Source organism: Hemicordylus capensis, chromosome 1 (assembly GCF_027244095.1).
Source record: "Hemicordylus capensis ecotype Gifberg chromosome 1, rHemCap1.1.pri, whole genome shotgun sequence".
Taxonomy (NCBI): domain Eukaryota; kingdom Metazoa; phylum Chordata; class Lepidosauria; order Squamata; family Cordylidae; genus Hemicordylus; species Hemicordylus capensis.
In genome coordinates, this window is record NC_069657.1 from 5,101,569 (window position 1) to 5,123,285 (window position 21,717).

Genomic DNA, 21,717 nt, shown 5'->3' on the forward strand with positions numbered 1-21,717 from the left:
ATGTTCATCCTCACATCTTAGGGGATTTTGCCAGCTGAAGCAGATCGCACCCTCTTCCCACTGGCAATCCGCTAGGCGTCACCCAGGTGGTGGTGGTCCTCCTCCTTCTCCTCCTCCTTCTCTGCTAAAGATGCCTCTGATTACTGGACATCCAAGTTGGCAAAAAGGGAAATTATACAATTTGTTGGAAGTTATTTTTGTCTTTTCAGAGGTTCTTTGAAAATCTCAATCCAATGGGAAACTTACCAGAAAAAGAGTTTACGGACCACCTGTTCAACAAATCACAGGAAATTGAGCCTCGGAACAGCAAGCCCCCTAGATATGTAAGTCTCTTGAGATATACAACATTCTATGTGTGGGGGCTTAATTTGCACTAAGGGTGGGATAAGCTGTCTTTTTAAGCAAAGGTGTAGTTAACTATGTGCCTAAAGGGAGAGGTGGCAGTACCTCTTCAGCAATTTTTCCCAAGCTGGAAAGAGCATTGGGTTGTATTGTAGATACTTCCCTGTTCCTAGAAAGGCATGAGAGGCATCTGCAAAAGCACTGGAGTTCTCTTTCCAGCATTAGAAAGGGAGTTGTAGGATCCAGGAATGGGAGGAGGATGAATGCTGTCAAGGAGGAAGGAAGAATGGAGAAGGGAGGATGAGCTAAGGAGTAAAAAAATAAACAAAAGTCCAAGTGTTGACTTTTGTACAACAAAGAAATACTATGCAGTGTCAACACAAAGTGATTTTATGGTGTTAAATGCTCCTTTTAATGTGGAATGCCCTGAATTACTGATGCGGGCAGGAATCTGTGTTTTTGTGTTAATCTGAGGTTCAGAACACTTTTTTTGGTCAAAAGAGAGTTCAATTTCAAACCAAAATTGCATTTCTGAATCTTGCTTCAGGGCTAAAGAATATTTCAAAAGCATTAAATTAAATGCAGTTTGTAGGCAGATACCATTGATTTGTTAGCAAATGAACATGTTGTTCTTAATGCTTGATGCCTTAAAAGATGCCTTAAATGTGTAACCAATTTTCATACTGATTTTGCTTGTTGAAAAGTTTGCTACACTGATTAATTTTGCGGTCCCTCTGAGCAGAAGGCAAAATAGCTCGGAGCCTAACAAGAGGAGGAGGGAAAAAGGACTATGAAACAGCATCTTTTTGTCTCTAGCCCAGGAAGACGACATATTCTTTGAAGTCTCCTGGAATAAGGCCCAATGCAAGCAGGCATGGTTCTATGTCTGGCACTCTGCGGGGCCACCCAACACCTCTTGAGAAGGAGCCCTATAAGATCAGTTTCAGCAGAATCACTGAAGCGGAACAAGAGTCCACAGTGTCCGCACCAACCTCGCCAAGCATACCATCCACTCCTCCGGTGTCTGCATCTTCAGAAAGTGTGTTCCTAGAAAATGATCTGAACAGCTCTTTCGGTTTGTATTCTGTGTAGCTAATAGCTTCGGTTAACTCGCTGTCCTGATAAATAGACCTGGGTGTTTTCTGTTGCATTTGTGGGTTTGCTGCTCTGCCACAGAATGGGAAATCTTCTAGGGTGGTTGGTGAAGAGGAATTTGCTCCCCTTACTTCTGTGAAGTCTGATGGATGACTTGATATATTTTGGAGATTGCCTTTTTGTTATCCATTTCAGGCCCGATAGAAGTAGTTGTCCTGGTCCTTTTTAATGGCTAGTTTTACTGACCTAAAGTTTCAGACAATATGACCATCACAACATATTTCAGACAAAATGGCCTTCATGCCAATAACTCCAGGTCAGTTTCTTCCTTCCTGCCTTGCAGAATGTTGACAACCCAGTGAGTTTGATTCTCCTCACTGATTTCTTGTTACACTCATGCTTACTGCTTTCAAGTCTCAGATTCCTCTGTAAATCTCAAAACCCTTCTTCACTTGACTCTGAGATGCAAGGACAACAACAGAAAGATTTAAGAAGGCATGTCTGGATTGATTTGGGTCCTCCCTCCCCACACACTTGGCATTATTCTCTGATTAAAAATTTGTTCTGTGCTTTAAGACTCCCTGCCAGTCCTCTCCCCCTCCACTCTTTTCAACGTGCACTTTGAACTGCTAGATACGTTGATCATGGGCTTCATGGAAATTATCTCTTTCTGCACCTCTTTCCAGGTAGCAACAACAGCATATTTGCTCCTGTCCTTTTACCACAGTCAAGTGAGTATCCAGCTACCCTTTTAGACTTCTGCAGGTTTTTGCATAATAATAAGGAAGTACAAGCATTAGGATAATTTTACTCTTAAAGAGCACCTAAGGTATGGAAAAGAAGAGCCACAGCCCCATTAAAGGAACCAGCTCTAGATGCCTTCTAGGGGGGTGGCCTTCTGCTTGGAGAAACAAGAATAGCTGAAAAATGTATGGCAGGCCGGCAGGCATGGATTCCTCAGGGTTTGGATTTTGGCCCTCCTTTCCTCACCCCCCCCCTTTTTTGAACAAAATTTTTATGGACGTGAAACTGAACTTAGGCAAAGGTAATTTTTGTGCACCATTTCACTATTTTAAAAGCATCCGAGATTCAGATATTTTTAAGAACATAAGAACAGCCCTGGTGGATCAGGCCCAAAGCCTAACCAGACCAGCATCCTGTTTCACACAGTGGCTCACCAGACGCCTCTGGGAAGCCCACAGGCAAGAGGTGAGGGCATGCCCTCTGTCTTGCTGTTGCTCCTCTGCAACTGGGATTGAGAAGTATCCTGCCTCAGAGGCTGGAGGTGGCCTATAGCCACCGGACATGTAGCCATTGATAGATGTGTCCTCCATGAATTTGTCTAAGCCCCTTAGTCAGATGACTGTACTCCCCTGTAAGAAATGTTGAAATAATAGAGACTGCTCTCTGACTTGCCAGGTGAATCTAGTCAAGACTTGTCAGGTGAATCTAGTCAAGAAGTGAGGCCTAAATAAAACAATGGTAAAGAACAGTAGCAATTAAATAGATACTTTTTATTCCATTGCCAAGAAAGCGCTCTTCTCTCTTTCCTCCTTCAGAGTCATTCTTCAGTTCGTGTGGGAGTTTGCATAAATTAAGTGAAGAGCCACTGGTTCCTCCTCCTTTGCCTCCACGCAAAAAGTTTGACCAGGATTCTTCTAACTCAAAGGTATGGCTTCTGCTTGGCAGAATCTTCTTAGGAAAATGTACTTTTAGATTGCAGACATCAAGGGTCTTAAAGCTGTATGAAATTTGTCTCCCTGCTCTGACTCTCTGCTTTACCTTGATCTCTCTCGCTCTCTCTCTCTTTTAACGTGCACCAGTTTCTTTGATGCTACAACAGCTTTATGTTAAAGAGCACTTAATGGTGCTCCTGTGGATCTTGAAAGACGCCTTCCAGGACTGTCTTTTGTTTGTTTGAGTTACTAGCTTTAGGAAGGGTAGTGTTTATTTGTGTGTCTGTGATCCCATTCAAGCTTGGAATGTATTCGAAATTTGCCAGTTTGAGAATATTTGCCTTTTCTTTTGGGGGGTGGGGGGGTGGGGAAGGTAGTGTGTAGAGTAAGTTCATGATTAGGAAGAGATTAGGAGACTGATACAGGTTCCTTGCTTTAAATGTACTGTGTTCTTGCATGCAGGAGACGTGAGTCCATTCTGGGTTGTTATCTTTTTGTGTTCTAGGGCAGCTCCAGATCGGACGATGATCCTCCTGCTATTCCACCAAGGCAGCCACCACCTCCAAAGATACAGCCACGAGTCCCAGCGTACACTGGTCTGTTTGATCAGCCACTGCATAGCCCTCCCCCGCCGCCACCAAGAGACCCTCTACCCGACACCCCTCCTCCAGTGCCCCTTCGTCCTCCAGAGCACTTTGTGAACTGTTCGTTCAATCTCCAGCCACCACCTGTGGGGCGTTTTCACCGAGATCCCGACCGGCTCTGGGAGTCAAGCACGTGTCCCAACTCCCCCAACACTCCAAGCACCCCTTCGCCTCGGATTCTGCGTCGCTGGTGTGTGCTCAGCCCGAATCCCAACAACCTTGCAGCTCCCCCAGTCCCTCCGCGTCACAATTCCAGCCCTCAGCTACCAAAACTGCCACCAAAGACTTACAAGAGGGAACTCTCCCACCCTCCTTTGCACAGACACTCTTTGCTAGAGAATGCGGAAACTCCTCAATGACCTTCACCACAGTAGTCATTGACACTGGAATTGTAGCTGGAACGTTCCCATGTTCTTTTAATTTATTCCAATAAGGCAGTGTATTTGAATGCTATGGCAAGTCATGCTTGTACCCAGAGTGCTGTTGATCATGACTCATTCTAAAGTCTTGGAACAGCAAGAACAAACACACCTCCTGGCCTTTGTCTTCACAACCACAGCGTTCTCCTCAGGTGATCAGTAGCACTGCCTTTTCATCATCCTCCTCCTCCTCCTCCTCAGTGCCGATCGTTTTGCCAGTACCAAGAGTATAGATTTTGCACTGTAAATGACACACTACACTAATTTCAAACTGACGTCAGTTCATTGCACTGAGCCCCCCCCCCCCCAAAAAAAGGTTTGCTAGTGGGAATTCCCCCCACCCCACCCCCAACTGGAGCACGAGCAGCCTTTTCTGCATTTTTTTAAAAAAGGGGGCATGATTCACTGGGAAGTTCTTGAAGGAGGCACATTGAAATGAGCAGGCGTCTCACCAGTCAACGGTGCTCTTGTTCAGCTCCTGTTCATTTCCATGAAGCTTATCTGGGAGAACTTCCCAGAGGATGGAATTCCCACCCAAGCATGAAGATGTATATCATGTTTCTGATTTTTTGTTTTGTTTTTAACCTCTTTGGCCACTTGCCTTTTTATTCCATGAACCCTAAGAGGTTTGTGAATGACCATTATTACTGCTGTTCTCAGAAATTAGTCAATATCATGTCATAATTTCCATTGATTTTGCTGCTGAAGATGACAAGAAAAGGACAAGTGATTGAAGAAAAACAGAATGCACTATAAGAGGCGTTCATTTGCAGAGAGAGCAAAGGCTGCCTCACCCAGTTATTGAAGAGTATTTAGCATGCTTCAGGTTTAGTTGTGCCTTTTCCCCGTTTGGGCAGGCAGAGGTATCTTCAGTGAAAAGTTGCCTGCTGTTTTGGTGAACAAAGCTATTATGCCATATTATGTACAGTTGTTTATAGTGTATATTTACAGATTAATAACCTGTATACATTTCTGTGACTTGAGGCCTATTCTGCAGTCTGTTACTCCTGTACACAGTTAAAAGCATTTCCCTACACACCAGGAACAAATTTTTGCCTTCTGGACTCAAAATAACTTCCTTTTAGATACTCACTTTCATTATGTGGAGTCCCTTTTGGAAACATGGTGTTTAAACCAGCAAATGCCGAATAATTTTTATTTTGACTTTTTAAAAACTTATGAGAGACACCTTCCTTTGGCCAGCAGGACTCTGCATTCTTTAGTTGAAGCTGGCAAACTAGAAGAGTCTGGTTCCAAGTACTGTAGAATCCAGAAGCCTTTTCTTGACTGGTTTGTGGCCTTTTTCCTGTGCTTTGTATCAGAGTTCTTAACCAGATTAATAAATCAACTCAGTCTTAATTTTTATGAGAGTGTAGTCAACTTATGTGTTCCTTGCAAAGGATGTTTACAGGTGTAAGGAGCGGGAGGAAGAACAAAGTCTTCCTTGCTGGTTTGGGCCAGAAATTGCAGCCTGAGACATTTTGGTCCCAGAAATGGAGAATCCAAATGGCTGCCACCCTGTACCTCTGATCAGGAAAATATAATTCAATACTTGACGATTTGCTGCTGCCAGAGGCATAGCTAGGGGAGAGGGGACCTGTGATCATCCCTCTCTCTGGCGGCCCCCCAGAGTGAGGGAGATAATGAAGAAAATAGGGATGGAGTTGGAGGGCCCTCAGCAGCTGAGGGCCCGTGTTCTTTGAACCCTTTCGCTCAATTATAGCTACGCCCCTGGCTGCTGCCTTTTTAATGGTACTCAGGTTATATAGGAAACTGCTTTACACAGAGTGGGATCATTGGTCCATGTAATTCAGTCTTGTCAACATTGACTACCAGCAGCTCTCCAGGGTCTCAGATAGGTCTTTAGCAGCAATGCCTGGTGGTGGCAGGGACTGAACTTGGTATCTTCTGCCATGCAAAGAAGATGCTGTTCCACTGAACTATAGTCTGTCCTTGGGGACAGGGATACTTTCTACTCCCACTTGAGGCGGGTCACCTTGTGTTGCCTTCTACAAACTCAAGTTGGGACTTTGAGCTGGCTAGGAAAGTAGCAGCTCCTTTTTTGGAAATGAGCTCTCAACAGCTGCTTCTGGCAAATGATTAGTGCTTATTATTTATTTATTTATTTATTTTATTAATACTGTGGCATCCGTGCCCATGGTGCCTTACAGAGGCAACATAGAGTCCTGCTCCCAAGGAGCTTACAGTCTAAATTAGACAGTGGGGAACTAGGAAGGGGAGATTGAAAGCAAATAGTGTTATACATGCTTAAAGCTTAGTTATTGGCTCACATACAGTGGGTATGGAGATGCTGAACTTGAACAGTTCTGTATGGAGGAGTGGGCAAATATTGCTCCGTCTAGATGTGCAAGGTTGATAGAGAAGTATCCCAACAGACTCAAGGCTGTTATTAAAGCAAAAGGTGGTTCAACAAAATATTGACATTGGGGGGGCGGGGTGATCCTTTTTCAATCTCAGTAATTCTTGTTTTTTATTTCTGACACTTTTTCTGGACTGTAATTGTGATGTTTTTCAGTTGGGTGTTATAGGTTGCATTGGAGAAGTACAGCTGGTGAAGGGAATTTTCTTTGTGTTTTCATTTCAGGATGTAAGGGAACCAGAATTTAAGGTCTATCAAAGGGGGTGATTCTTTCCTATACCCACTGTAAACTTGCTAACAGTATTAGAATAGGAAGCCTGTTGCAGCAGCGATGACACAGGAGCGACAAAGCCTCGCCAAGTTCAGGAGAAGTGAGAATGTGGTTTTGACTTCTGGATCCCGCACATGTCCCCCACTCTTCCATGGGTGGTGCGCTGTGCTGCATGTGAGCCAGTGTTGGGAATGAGAATTAAGCGCCTAAGCCAAGGCATGTGCCATGTGGGGAAGGTGTTTCCAGAAGGGGCTTGAAGGAAAATCGAAAGAGCGGACGCCATACATGGTTTGTAGGGCAGTTCTCCTCTGGCTTCTCCAGCCCTGGCTGTGGTGTTTGGTATCTGTTAAGCCCAACTAGGCTCTGTGCAAGCAGTCACGAACAAGGCAGCAGCACCCCCTTGGCAAGCAGGCAGGCAACTCTCTTAAGCCTAGTTTCTTTGAATGTGTGCCATGCCTACGTGGTGGGGCGGCTGAGCAGATGCGCAGGGAAGAGACGTGGCTCAGCAGGCCTCTGATGGCCAGGCCTACCCTGTGCACAAAGGGGGCGGCGTCCCAGTTGCATGCAGCAGCCGCTGCCGCACCTGAGAGAGAACGCAAGAACAGCCCTGTTGGATCAGGCCCAAAGAGGCCCATCTAGTCTAGCATCCTGATTTACACAGCGACCTACCAGATCAGCCGTGGAGCGAGGCTGGCGGCGGCCCCTGGCTCTGCTCCCCTGAGACACGGGGCCTGCTAGCCCCACCTGCACATCTGACATCAGATGTGGGGGCGCGGTCTCCCTCCCAAATGTTTGGAAGGCAGATCACCCGTGCTGTGTTGGGCCAGAGCTGTTCCAGCTGCACTGCCAATGCAGTGCAGGCCAATCTCCCATTTGGTGGTGAAATAACGCCCCCGTGTCTGATGTCAAACGTGGGGGGCGTGATGGGGCTGTGAGGCGTGGCCCCTGATTGACGGCGGCCCGGGTTCTTTGAACTGGTCTTGTAGTGGCAAGCATGACTTGCCCCCTTAGCTAAGCAGGGTCTGCCCTGGTTGCATATGAATGGGAGACTTGATAGGTGAGCACTGCAAGATATTCCCCTCAAGGGATGAAGCTGCTCTGGGAATGGCAGAAGCTTCCAAGGTCCCTTCCTGGCAGCATCTCCAAGATCGGGCTGAGAGAGACTCCTGCCTGCAACCTTGGAGAAGCCGCTGCCAGTCTGTGAAGACAATACTGAGCGAGATGGACCCATGGTCTGACTGACTCAGTATATGGCAGCTTCCTATGTTCCTAACCTGTTTGCCCAATGGTGGCTCCGTCCCTGCACCAGATGCCACGGGAAGCCACAGGCAGGAGTTGAGGACATGCCCTCTTCTCTCCTACTGCTCCTCCCCTGCAACTGGTACTCTGGCATCCTGGCTCTCTTGAGGCTGGAGGTGGCCTGTAGCCTTCCGGCTAGTAGCCTTTGATAGACCTCTCCTCCATGAAGTGATCCAAACCCCTCTTCAAGCCCCCATCCTGGTGGTGGGAGGGGAGGGGGCTTCCCCCTTGCAGATGAGCCAAGCAGGCCAGGGCCAAAAGCGGAGGCTGGGCTACAACTCCCGCCCTCGGCAGCCCTCTGGCTTTGCTGCTGCTGCTGCTGAGAATGCGGGGGGAGTTGTAGTCCAGCAGCCGCCTAGTCGTTGCTGCCGGCCCTGCTGCTCCGTGAACTGGAAGGGGCGGCGGCAGCAGCGGAGACCGGGCTCACCCCGCCGCCCGCGAAGGGAAGGTGGGGCCGCTGCCGTTGAGGCCCGCCCCTGAGAGGCGGCAGCCCTGCCAGCCCGGCCCGTGGCGCGCTTGCTGGCTGCTTCTGCTGCCGCCGCGGCCATGGCGTCGTCGTCGTCGTCGTCGTCGGGCCCGGCGCTGCTGTTCGAGCGGGAGCTGGCGCGGCGGGGCGGCCGCGGCGGGGAGCGGCTCCGGCTGGCGCAGCGCTCGGCCGGCGGGACGGGCTCGGTGGTGTGGGACGCCGCCCTGGTGCTCGCCCGCTTCCTGGAGAAGAGCGCGGCGGCCGAGGAGGAGGAGCTGGAGGGAGAAGCAGCCGCCGCCGCCGCCCCCGGCCCAGGCCGCCGCCGCCTCCTTCCGCTCCGGCGCAAGGCCGTGCTGGAGCTGGGCGCCGGCCCCGGCCTGGTGGGCCTCATGGCCGCCTGCCTCGGGTGCGTGGTGGATCAGCCTGCCCCTGCGGGGGGGGGGGGGAGGGAGCGAAGCCAAGCGGGGTCCAGCGGCGCCGCCCCACAGGCCTCTCCCTCGTCGGATCGGAGGGGCCCGCGTGCGAGTGGCGGGCCGCTGCCGCTGCCGCGGGGCAGGCAGACACTCCACCGGGCGAGGGAAGCTTTCCCTTTAGGGCTCCTGCTGCCGGGAGCAGAAAGGGGGCTGCCCTCTGTGAGGACCCGGGCAGGCCTCCCATTCACACGCACGCGAACACACACGCGTCCCCTCCCTCGCCCCCGCTCCCCGCCTCTCTCCTCAGGCTCTGCCCCTTGCTCCCCGCCCCTGGGATCACCTCCTCCCGCCACCCCCAAGATCGGGACCCATTTCCCTCGCTCCCTTCAGATGTGGGTGTCGGTGTCTCCCCTGCGCCTCGAATGCTTGGGAGGCTTTTGAGCTGGAAGGGAAACGGAGAGAGCCGAGCAGCCTCCGAGCCCCGCTTGCGGCCCGACGGAGGCGCTTGCCTCTCAATCCAGCCCCGGGGCAGCTGCAGGAACGCTTTGCGGACTTGCGTTTTAAGGCCGCTGGGTTGCAAGCAAAACTATACCGCATCCAAACCAGGGGCGTTAAGCTTGTGTGTGTTTTCTTGACAGGTGCAAGGAGTCAGCCCTGAAGTGAATTAAAATGCCCCACCACCTTTTCTTTTGCAGAGCAAATGTTACCGTTACGGATCTCGAGGAAGTTCAAGATCTAATAGAAATGAACATTGAGAACAACCAGCATCTTCTCACGGGGTCCATTCGAGCCAAGGTATTGAAATGGTTCGTATGAAGGCTTCATTTTGCAGTTTTCTGTTCCTTCTGGAGATGGCACGCCAGTTGTCTTTGGCGGGGGTCAGTTTTAATTGCAAGAGCACAAGCATTGACACAATCCGCCCTGTGCCTGTGAACCTGGGAGTTTGCTTTCAGTTCACTTCAGTTCTGTGCTTTGACTTGAACTGGCTGAACACTGTGTATATGTTTGACTTTTTAAAGGTTCGTTATCCATCGTTCGGATGGAGGCAGGCTAGAAGTTTAGGTACGTTAAGCCATTTTACTTTTAATATAGTGGGAGTTCTGTCCTGCTCTTCTTCTTGTCAAGGGGTGAAGAAGTGACAGATTTCCTTCCTGCACCGGATTACATATTGATGGCAGACTGCATCTACTATGAAGAGGTAAATGCTTTGTTTCTCCCCATCCCCTCAAATTATAAAGGGAATTGTAGTAGGTGGACATCCTGAGAAGGGTTACTCTCCTAGGGGAGATCCTTGTAATGGAAATGCTTCCGCTAGTATCAGGGTGGATTTGATTTAAATCAAATCTGTTTAAATCACTAGTTAGAAAGACTAGCTTTAAATCATGGTTTTTTTCATAAAGACTCATTCTTACTGGTATAATCTTAATATTTACAACCAGATGAAGGTTTCATTTTTGGTCCTCTTCTAGATAGAAAAATTGCCCAAAATAATCTTACAAGAGCATGACATTATGAATGGATTAATTGAATTCATTTACCAAGAAATTTAAACATTGCATATATACAGCCTCATGCTACATAATTAAAAACTAATCCTTATTTCATGATGAATAACCTTTGGACTGTAATGTATCTTAAATAGAAAACTATCTTTAGATAGATTTTTTCCCTCAAAAAGCATTTTATTTTAAAAATCCGACTTAAATTAAAAAAAATCTGATTTTTTAATTATTATTTTTTAAAAATCATTGATTTTTATCCACCCTGTCTAGTATGCAAAGTGTAGGAACCTGCAGTGAGCGAAGAAGATAGGGACATGGAGATTTATTTTGTCAGGTCTGCGGGATTTCCCACAGCTTCAGGTCATGTGCAGTGGATTGAAGTGTCCCTTCCTAAAGCCTCTGGAGTATAGGTGCTTATTTTAAAAACTCTAGCTCCAGAGTGGCTCTTCATTATCTTTTTTTCTTCGGCACCAAGCAGAATATTGAGTTGGGCAGCTCCTGAGGCAGCTCATCATCCTGTATTGCAGGCAAGGTGTTGTATGGCCTTGAAAGTGCAGAGATGTTTCTCTGGCAGCCTGGATCTTGGTGACAGGATGAATCTGCTGTATGGGAGGTGAGACAGCGAGTTCTGTCTGAAGCACCCAATGGTCTGTGGTGGACTCTGCCCATGCCAGGGGAAATTCTTGGAGGCAACACCCCCATATACACCTGTAGATGTTTGGTGTTTTGGTTCTGGTTTTTGCAGCTTCTTCTGGGTGCTCTCTTGCTCCTTACCTGCTATGGGATGTCTGAGAGAGATTCTCTCTATTTAATTTGGATTTCTGGGTCTTTGCCTGAATCAGGCAGAGCTGCTCTGAAAACAAATGGGGAGCATAGCCTTCCTAGGCTGATGAAGGCAGGTGAGAAGTGCCCGCAACTGGTGGAAATGGAAAATGCAGCTTCAGCCCTGCTGCCAGAGAACAAGGGAGGGCCAGCCCTTCTCAGGATGTCCTCCTGTCTTCTGAGTAGAAAGATGATTCACATTAAGTCCAGTGTTCTGTTTCAAGTGACTTGGGAGAATAGTCTGTGGCACGTTGCATTACTAAGTTCCAATTGGTGGCTCTCTTATTGGCCTGGCGTCTGGGATTTCTTCATCCCTAGTGTTACGGTATAGTCAGCCTAGAGAGCTAGTGTGATGTCTGAGTGTAGAATCTATGATAGCAAATTAGAGTGGATTCGTGGTGTCTCATTGAAAATCTCATTTGCTATCATAGAATCTACACTCAGAATACCTCAGAAGCAACAGAACCCTGTACCCCATGGGTTAGCAACCCATGGGGTTGGTTGGCACCCTATGTGCACTACACCACCACTCGCTCTGGGCCACCCCAGCACCCCCAAGTGCACTTATGGGGCTGCTGAAAGCTCCATTATAACTTATGAGGAAAAACCTTAAAGACGCATAAACTTCAACAATTCACCAAAAAACAGCCCTCTGCCCAAATCCTTTGAAAAAATTCAGGTAGCTTCCTTGCCCCTACCCGGCACTACCACCAACCCCACACCGCTCTAGGCCACCCCTTTCCCCCCGACGTGAAGCGATACACCCTCCATTTTACCTAATGGGGGAAAACCTTAAAGATGGGTGAACTTCAGAAATTCACCAAAAATCAGCCCACTGCCCAATCACTCTGCAATTGGGGTGGTAGCCTCCACCCATTAGGCACTACCACCCCACCCCACTCTTTTGGCCCAGATCACACTTTCTGCCCCCGATCTGACCCAAAGACACTAAAACTTCAAAAATTCACCAAAAATCAGCCCTTTGCCCAATCCCCCCGAAATTTGGGTGGTAGCCCTCACCCATTTGGCACTACCACCCTTCCCTACTATTTTGCCCCTGGGACCCGTTTTTTAATCCGAATCGATTCGGATTCAGATTCGGATTAATTCGGATCCGAATCGAATCAGGGGTGATTCGGATGGGCCATATTCGGAGACAAAACAGAACAGGGGTGTTTCGGTTCGGATCCGAATCGAAACACCGAAAATCCGAATTGCACACCCCTACAGCTTGCATTTGAGAGCTGCTGTGTGAGCTCCCTTTGTGAAATCAGTTCTCTTTCTTTAAAATGGAAATAATCATTACTTTCTTGTTGGGGCTGCTGTGGCATGAATTAGCATTTTGTACATTCAGAAGTGGTTGCCTTAAGAGATCTTCTGTGTGTATGTGCAAGAACTTCCAGGCAGTGTCCCTTCTAACAGAGATTCCCAAATGTTGTTGACTACAACTTCCACAATCCCCCAAACAAAAGCCATTGCAGCTGGGGATTCTGGGAGTTGTAGTCAACAACATCTGGGAATCCCTGTTAGAGGGAACACTGGTCCCAGGGTGCTTCAACTGCACTCATCACTGACTTGAGTCATTTGCAAACCACATTGTTTCCTTGATGGAGCTGAGGATTTAGCCCACTAGAGATGATAGCCCTCCTATTGTTTACATGATTGCTTGTGGAGAGGCCACTGGGGTATGAGAGAAGCAGGTCAGCAACCCCTGATCTTGCTAAAGGTTTTGGCTTGTGCTCACCACTACTTGTTCTCAGGTAAGCCACAAACAAACTAGAGGTTCCAGTGAATTCAGGGATAACTGATGGTTTGAATGGGCCCTCAAGCGATTATCATATGGCGTTCACTAAATATGGCAGTCTAGCTGGAAAGTGTCTAGCTTTTTGGTATGAACTTGGTTAGCCCTTTAGATGCTAAAATACAATAAGCAGTGAAATGAAGTTAAATGACAAGACACTTGTTTTGTGGATAGTCACTGGAGCCATTGCTGAAGACCCTGAAGGACCTGGCAGGCCCTGAAACCCGCATCCTTTGCTGCTATGAAGAAAGGACTCTAGGGAAGAACCCGGAAGTGGAGAAAAGATTCTTTGAGGTGAATTCTCCTTGTGCTCCTAACTGAGCATGTCTTGGTGGAGAAAAGTCTGGTTGTAGCCCACCATGATTCCATGAGTTGGCAGAAGGGTGGGATTTTTTGGTCAAGATTCATCGGCTGCAGTATCAGAGTTATTGTTAGACTAATGTCGTTTTCCTGGGATGAGCATAGGAAAAGTGAATCTCAGTGGGGTCAAGGATCTTGACACTTTTTGATTCTGGTGTCATTTAAAATCACAGCTGCTTCAAAGGGGTTTTGAGTTGGAGAAGGTTCCCCTGGATGAGCATGATGAGGAGTACCGGAGTGAGGACATCCATATCTTTATCATCCGAAGGAAGAAAGTGGTAAGGGCCGTTGTAGTGTAGCTTTTGTTTTCCTTTTTTATGATGGTTTTTTGGTGTTATGGTTTTTACTGTTTAATTGCTTTTAAGGTTTTAAATGTGATTTTAATGAAACTTTATTGTATTTTAACTTTTGTAAACTGCCTTGAGGTTCATTATGAAAGGAATTATAAAAATTGAACAATAAAATAAATTAAACAAATGTGCTGGCAATAGGAAGATGTTTGTCCATATATGCAATAGTTTTGCTTGCTTTTGAGCAAGTGTTGGGCAATGCAAGATCTTTTCCATAGTTGGAATCCTGTTTAGCCTATTTTGTTAGGGTTTTAGTAGGGAAGTTCAGAGTGTTTCGAGCTCAGAATGTTCTGCTTCGAAACAGGCCATTGCAAGTGTTCTGACCCGAAACGCCCTTCAAATGAACCCTTCAAACAGGCTCAACCGGTTGTCTGACTGAATGTTCAGGGCATTTGGAACAGAACACAAATGCCTGGAACATTCCATCAAAACAACCCATTGAGCCAGTTATTCCGACAGAACGGCCCTTCATTTGAAGCGCATTCTGTTTTAGGTTCAAACACTCGCAATGGCCCGTTTCGAGGCTGAAAGTTCTGCGCTTGGAACGTCCTGCACATCCCTAGGTTTTAGCCCATCTGAAATCTCATTTCTGTGTCTCCTTCATCCTTGCCACAGCCCTATGATTGGTCCAGGGCAGATGTAATTCTGGTTCCTTGCAAACTGGGAACCCAACTGTACACCTTCCTGTCCCCTCCAGTACAAGTTATCCATCCTTTCCCTTATTAGCCTGAACTGTAGTTTATTACATGCATACTGGCCCTAAAGATGGCTAATGGTAGCCAGGTTCCTGCACCACCACAGTTTGCAAACCCAATTAAAAACATGATTTCAGGTGGTAGTTTACAAGAGAACCGTGGTTGGCTTCACTGAGACAGAGCACTAAGCCATACTTAAGGCTGATGTGGGAAGTATTAGAAAGGGGCCAGATCTGCAGGACAGAGAATGCTGCTTGGTGGGCCTGATACAGGATACACTTGACAGTTGCTTTATGTTGTGCTGGAGAGGCTGCTGTCTACCTAGTGCTCTTCCTTTCTGATGTTTTAATACCTTGTTTTTGTTCTGAGTCTCTTGTAATCTATTGTTACATCTATACACCGCCTTCCATAAAATATTTCAAGGCAGTTTCCAGCAGAAATATTAAAAAATAATAAAATCAGTAACAAAACACATGCAACAGTAAAACCAAAAAATACAGCTCCCAGATCAGCACCAATAGTAAAAACAGCATCCCTGCACTGGGCAAAAGTAAAGTGTGCCGTCAAGTTGATTTCAACTCCTGGCGCCCACAGAGCCCTGTAGTTTTCTTTGGTAGAATACAGGAGGGGTTTACCATTGCCGCCTCCCGCGTAGTATGAGATGATGCCTTTTAGCATCTTCCTATATCGCTGCTGCCTGATATAGGTGTTTCCCATAGTCTGGGAAACATACCAGTGGAGATTCGAACCAGCAACCTTCTGCTTGTTAGTCAAGCATTTCCCCACTGCACCACTTAAGACCTGCATTGGGCAAACGCCTGATTAAATAGCCAGGTTTTTAGTTGTCTCCTGAAGGCAATGAGGGAGGCTGAGGAACAGATATCCCCTGGGGGCAATTACTGTGAAGGCCCTGTCCCATGTGCCTGACAATCGAGCCATAATTGATTTTTTTAACCATTAATTTAACATAAAAGGAATTAGGTTAAAACTTTGTAAGTTGCCTTGGGACCAAAACTGGTAAAGGTAAAGTTTGCCATCGAGTTGGTTTCAACTCCTGGCGCCCACAGAGCCCTGTGGTTGTCTTTGGTAGACTACAGGAGGGATTTACCATTGCCTCCTTCCATGCAGTATGAGGCCTTTCAGCATCTTCCTATATAGCTGCTGCCCGATATAGTTGGGAAACATACCAGCTGGGATTCAAGCCGGCCACCTCTGGCTTGATAATCAAGTTATTGCCCTTCTGTGCCATTAGGTGGCTGCCAAAACTGGTAGAAAGGGTTTATAAATTGGGGGAAGGGGTTGGGATCAGTGTTCCCTCTGAGAGTGGATTCCCAGATGTGTTGATTCCAGCTTCCAGAAACCCCAACTGCAATAACCTTTGCTTGAGGATTATGAGAGCACAATAAAAAAAATGGGACTACGACTAAATGTAAAGAAGACAAAACTAATGACAACAGGTACAGCAACCAGCCTGAGAATTGATAATGAAGGCATTGAAGAGGTGGATAGCTTCTGCTTTTTAGGATCTACCATCAACAGTAAAGGATCCAGCAGTCAGGAAATACGCCACAGACTAGCACTTGGTAGGGTTGCAATGAAGGAAAGGATATTCAGATGCTGTGATGTGTCTATACCAGGCCTGCTCAACTTCGACCCTCCTGCAGATGTTGGCCTACAACTCCCATAATCCCTGGATATTGGTCCCTGTGCCTGGGGCTTATGGGAGTTGTAGTCCAAAAACAGCTGGGGGGCCTAAGTTGAGCAGGCCTGGTCTATACCTACAAAGATTAAAATCATTAAGACAATGGTTTTACCTGCAATACTCTATATATGCGAAAGCTGGACTTTGAAGAAGCAAAATAGAAAAAGCATTGATGCTTTTGAACTTTGGTGCTGGAGAAGACTTTTGAAGATACCATGGACAGCCAGGAAAACAAACAAATGGATCATAGAACAAATCAATCCAGAATTTTCACTCGAGGCACAAATGACCAGGCTCAAACTATCATACTTTGGAAACATTCTGCGAAGACTCCGCTCTCTTGAGAAGTCCATTATGCTGGGGAAAGCTGAAGGAAAGAGAAGAAGACGGTGGCCAGCAGCAAGGTGTATGGACTCGATGACGACAGCCATGAATTCACCACTGAGAGACCTGAAAGGCCAAGCGGAAGACGGAGCGTCCTGGAGAGAATCTCTCTATGTGGTCGCTAAGAGTCGACTCCGACTCGACGGCACTCAATCAATCAATCAGTCAGCAGCACCTGGGAACCCCTGTTGGAGGGAACACTGGTGGGGATTTGTGCTGGAGAGGGGAGGAGCCCATCATGTCCCCACAGCTGCTTCCTTGTGTACAAATCACCGTTTGCAGGGAGCAAGTGTTCCTTCTGTACCAGGCTGTTTGGGGTCTCATTTTACAGACTGAGGCTGTGCGAAGGAGGCAGTTTGGGCTCTCCTCACTTTTAGCTTTTCACACTCGCCAGCCTTGCAGCACACGTTTGGCAAGCTGCAGCTGGGCCAAAGCTCCATGCAAGAGCGGTCCCTGGCCCAGTCCCTGACTGAAATCCTGCTGCCAGTCAGTGTAGACAGCAGTGAACTAGATGGACTCATGGCCTGATTCAGTCAAAGACCGCTTCATATGTCCGTTCTAAGGAAAATAGCTAATTCTAGTGCTATGCAAGTCAATAATGATCATCAGTTGCTGGATGTTGAAAACTAGCACCCTTTTCTTTTAGCAGTTGATACTACCAGATCCCATCTAAGCACCAGCTAGTGCAGGCCTGCACAGCTTTGGCCCTCCTGCAGATGTGGTCTACAGTTCCCATCATCCCTGACCTTTGGCCACTGTGGCCGGGGATGATGAGAGTTGTAGTCCAAAACCAGCCAGAGAGCTGAAGTTGTGCAGCCCTCAGCTAATGCACAGTTGCTGCTATCCTGTTATCACTTCACACATTCCAGGTTAGCATGGTTTTTTTGTTTTTGTTTTAACATATTTTTATAACACCCAAGACTTGCGTCTCAGGGCGGTTTACAACAAAATAAAAACAGAAAGTAAAACATTAGTTAAAACAAAAACAAAAAGTTTAAGATTACAACAATTTAAAAATTTTAAAACAATATTTTAAAACAGCATTTAAACCATTAAAACAATATTTAATTAAAAGCCTGGGTGAACAGATGTGTCTTTAAAGACTTTTTAAAAGTTGTCAGAGATGAGGAGGCTCTTATTTCACTAGGGAGTGCGTTCCAAAGCCTCGGGGCAGCAGCGGAGAAAGCCCATCCCTTAGTGGCCACCAGATGAGCCGGTGGCAAATGCAGATGGACCTCTTCAGAGGTTGGCTCTGAGGACAGAATCTGGGCCCAAACTTGAAGACTGCAGATGCTCATTGCTGGGAGTGTATTTGGTTCTGTTGGTCACAGCAGATTGGAAAGATGGTCCAGGATCAGATATCTAGGATAGTCTGGCATCAGGTCTGCATTTGGGAGAATCCAACCTTTGCCATGCAAGGGTTGTGTTGTTTCAGGCAACAGATTGCTCCTGAGCCCTCGTTTATCAGCTCCCTGCCTACCTCACGGGATTGTTGTAAGAGAGAGCGTGAGATTGTAAAGCACTTTGCAAAACAAGCACTTTATTATTGAAAAGAAATTAGGACCCCTGTTGGTCTCAACCATGTTGTCCTTTGCGTAACGTATTTCAGAATCCTCCATCGTGACACCTTTTGGATGCTTTGTGTCTCTCCTGCTTTCTGATGCTCTGCAGCTGGTGGGAACTGTGGAGAAGAGAGGGAAGAAGGGCATGTTTGCTGAAACAACCAGCATTTCTTGGTGGATCCTTCGCAGAATGTCTGTGTTTTCAAAAGTGGATCAATGAGCACCATGTTTGAGAGCTGCAGATGCAAACAACCCAAAGCTCTCTTATCTGTCCACATGGGAGCTGGTTACAGGAGAAGGACCACTTGGGGATCAGATGAGCATAGATTTCTAATGCACAAAGTCAGAGGAAGGGTACATTTGTACTTCTTATCTAGCCCTCTGTTTGGAGGATGATCTGTTTTCTTAAACTGTTACTAGAAATTTATAATAAAGTACATTGACATCAAACTCTTCCTGTTTCTTATACACTATCCTGGAAAGTTCCCTGCACTCATGCTATGGTTTGAAATGTTTCTGCTGATACTGATCAAAAGAACATATTAAAACATAACAAGATCCACATACAGGTGATTGTGAGGCTGGTGGCCTCTCAGCTCCAGACAGTCCTGGAGGAAACTGATTATCTAGACCCATTTCAGACTGGCTTTTGGTAGGGCAATTGACTAGTTGAAACTGCCTTGGGTGACCTGTTAGATGATCTCCAATTAGGTCTTGGCAGAGGGAGTGCGACTCTGCTGATACTTCTGGATCTCTCGGCAGCTTTCAATACCTTCGGCTATGGTATCCTTTGGGGGCACCTGAGGGAGGTGGCACTGTTCTACCGTGGTTCCATTTCTACCTCTCGAGTAGATTCCAGATGGTGTCGCTTGGAGACTGTTGCTCTGTAAAGTGAGAGTTACTGTTACAAGGCTCCATACTGTCTTCAATGCTCTTTAACATCTCCATGAAACCTCTGGGAGAGAGCATCAGGAGATTTGGTGCTGGGTGTTATCAGTATGCTGATGACACCCTGATGTATTTCTCCTTATCAACTTCATCAGAAAAGGACATAACTTCCCTAAATGCCTGCCTGGATGTGATAATGGACTTGGCGAGGGATAACAAATTGAATCCAAATAAGAAGGAAGTATTGATTGTGAGTGGTCAAGATCTGAGAGATTGTTTAGATCTGCCAGTTCTGGTTGGGGTTACACTCCCCCTGAAAGATCAAGTACGTAGCTTGGGAGTGCTCCTGGACCCAAAGCTCTCTCATATTTCTCAGGCTGAGGAAGTGGCCAGGAGTGCTTTATCAGCTTTGGCTGATACATCAGTTACACCCATTTCTGGAGGTAAAGTATGAGACAGCTTTCAAAGTGGTGATTCTCTTATATTTAGCAAGGAGAGAGCAACTGGCCCTATCCAGCCCCAGCACAGCATCCCTCCAGTGGCTGCTGGTGGTATCTGCCTTATGTTTCTTTTTAGATTGTGAACCCTTTGGGGACTGGGGACCATTTTTATTTATGTATTTTTCTTTGTAAACTGATTTGTGAACTTTGGTTGAAGAGTGGTATATAAATATTCATAGTAGTAGTAGTGCATATTTATTTATTATTTATTAATTATTTATTACATTTATAAACCACCCCATCCAAAGGCTCTGGGCGGTGTACAACAAATTTAAAAAGACCTAAAAACACACACCATTTAAAACACAGTTCTAAAAAGAATTCAAAAACCATTTAAATAACCATTTAAAACTAATTAAAATACTTTAAAAAAAAATTACAAACCTTGGAAGGCCAGGCCAAACAAGGAAGTTTTTAGGGCTCTCTTAAAGGCCGACAGCGAGCCTAAACTGCAGATATCCGCCGGGAGTGCATTCCATAGGCCAAGAGCAGCTACAGAAAAGGCCCAGTTCCGAGTTGTCACCAGACTTACCGGAGGCAACTGGGGAAGGACCTCTCCAGATGACCTCAACGAGCGATGGGGATCATACCGAAGAAGGTGCTCTCTAAGGTAACCTGGACCCAAGCCATTCAGAGCTCTAAAGGTACTAACCAGCACTTTGTATTTCGCCCGGAAACATATCGGCAGCCAGTGCAGCTGTTTTAAGACAGGCATAATATGGTCTCTCCGGGTTATCCCAGAGACCAATCTGGCTGCCGCATTGTGAAACTAACTGAAGTTTCCAAACTACGTGCAAAGGCAGCCCCACATAAAGCACATTGCAGTAGTCGAGCCTGGACGTTACGAGCTGCTGCACCACTGTTTTGAGATCGTTCTCTTCAAGGAATGGACGCAGCTGTTGAATCAGCCGAAGTTGATAGAAAGTGCTCCTGTCCATAGCCTCCATCTGAGATACTAGGGTGAGGCTTGTATCCAAGAGCACTCCCAAGCTATGCACCTGTTCCTTCTGGGGGAGTGTAACCCCATCCAGCACAGGAAGATCTAACTCATCCCTTAAATTCCAATCCCCCACAATGAGCACCTCCGTCTTGCTTGAATTTAGCTTCAATTTGTTATCCCTCATCCAGCCCATTACTGCCCGTAGACAGGCATTTAGGGAGTGAATGTCATGTCCTGCTGTTGATGATAAGGAGAAATAGGTTTGGGTGTCATCAGCATACTGATAACCTCCCGCACCAAATCTCCTGATGACCTCACCCAGAGGTTTCATGTAAATGTTAAAAAGCATTGGTGACAGAATGGAGCCCTGAGGCACTCCATATAATAGCTCCCGTTTTGAAGAGGAACTGGCACCAAGTTCCACCATCTGGAATCTGCCTGAGAGATAGGAGCGGAACCATTTCAAAGCAGTGTCTCCTATCCCCAATTCCCCCAGGCAATCCAGAAGGATACCATGGTCGATGGTATCAAATGCTGCCGAGAGATCCAAAAGAGTCACACTCCCTCTGTCGATTCCCCAGTAGAGGTCCTCCATCAGGCCGACCAAGGCAGACTCAATCCCATAGCCCACTCTAAAGCCTGTTTGAATGGGTCTAAATAATCGGTTTCCTCCAAAGCTTTCTGAAGCAGGTTAGCTACCGCTCTCTCAATCACCTTGCCCTACCATGGGAGATTAGAGACTGGCCTATAACTATCCATTACTCTGGGATCTAGGGAGGGCTTCTTAAGGAGTGGTCTAATCACTGCCTCTTTCAAACAAGGAGGCATCCTACCCACCCTTACCGATGAGTTAATGATATTAACTAGGCCCTCTCCAACAATTTCCCTGCTAGATAGAAGCAGCCAAGTCAGGCAAGGATCCAGAGAACACATGGTAGGCCACACCGCCCCAAGCAGTTTGTCCACGTGATCAGGTATCACAGATTGAAACTGATCCTATCTAATAATATTATTATTATTATTATTATCTAATATTGCAAGAGGGATTGCTGGACACCACTTTAATAGACTCTGCAGAAACAGTGGTGTCCAAGTCAGCCTGAATACAAGAGATTTTGTCCGCAAAGAACCCATTAAAAGCATTGCAGCAGAACAAAGACCCTGGGGATTGGTTCAAATTGGAAGGAGCCTGAATCAGACTCCTTA

At 46.8% G+C, this 21,717-nt stretch overlaps 2 protein-coding genes across 4 annotated transcripts in view; both read left to right on the forward strand.

Annotated features, from left to right (window-relative positions):
* SOS2 (SOS Ras/Rho guanine nucleotide exchange factor 2) overlaps positions 1 to 5,539 on the forward strand; it is a 69,226-nt gene extending 63,687 nt beyond the window's left edge. Inside the window, exons 19-23 of the mRNA XM_053247571.1 lie at positions 210 to 323; positions 1,159 to 1,417; positions 2,124 to 2,168; positions 2,997 to 3,106; positions 3,619 to 5,539. Coding sequence (XP_053103546.1) covers positions 210 to 323; positions 1,159 to 1,417; positions 2,124 to 2,168; positions 2,997 to 3,106; positions 3,619 to 4,116 — 1,026 coding nt within the window. The 3' untranslated portion in view covers positions 4,117 to 5,539. The remainder of the gene's footprint in view (positions 1 to 209; positions 324 to 1,158; positions 1,418 to 2,123; positions 2,169 to 2,996; positions 3,107 to 3,618) is intronic.
* Positions 5,540 to 8,437: 2,898 nt separating this feature from the next.
* Positions 8,438 to 18,633, forward strand: VCPKMT (valosin containing protein lysine methyltransferase). Of its 3 annotated transcripts, none has more exons than XM_053247586.1 (6): positions 8,438 to 8,998; positions 9,701 to 9,811; positions 10,098 to 10,203; positions 13,305 to 13,424; positions 13,664 to 13,768; positions 18,231 to 18,633. In XM_053247586.1, the coding sequence occupies exons 1-6, from the start codon at positions 8,673 to 8,675 to the stop codon at positions 18,243 to 18,245; spliced, it is 783 nt and encodes a 260-aa protein (XP_053103561.1). In that variant the 5' UTR covers positions 8,438 to 8,672; the 3' UTR covers positions 18,246 to 18,633. The 3 variants fall into 3 exon arrangements, with proteins under 3 accessions (XP_053103561.1, XP_053103563.1, XP_053103574.1); XM_053247588.1 differs by having other exon boundaries at positions 10,131 to 10,203; XM_053247599.1 differs by lacking the exon at positions 10,098 to 10,203 and having other exon boundaries at positions 9,701 to 9,800.
* The last annotated feature ends 3,084 nt before the right edge of the window (positions 18,634 to 21,717 follow it).

Coding starts and splice junctions, on each gene's coding strand:
- VCPKMT (XM_053247586.1), top strand. CDS start 8,673: ATGGCGTCGTCGTCGTCGTCGTCGTCGGGCCCGGCGCTGCTGTTCGAG. Junction 8,999..9,700: donor CTCATGGCCGCCTGCCTCGG/GTGCGTGGTGGA, acceptor TTTCTTTTGCAG/AGCAAATGTTACCGTTACGG. Junction 9,812..10,097: donor CGAGCCAAGGTATTGAAATG/GTTCGTATGAAG, acceptor CTTTTAATATAG/TGGGAGTTCTGTCCTGCTCT.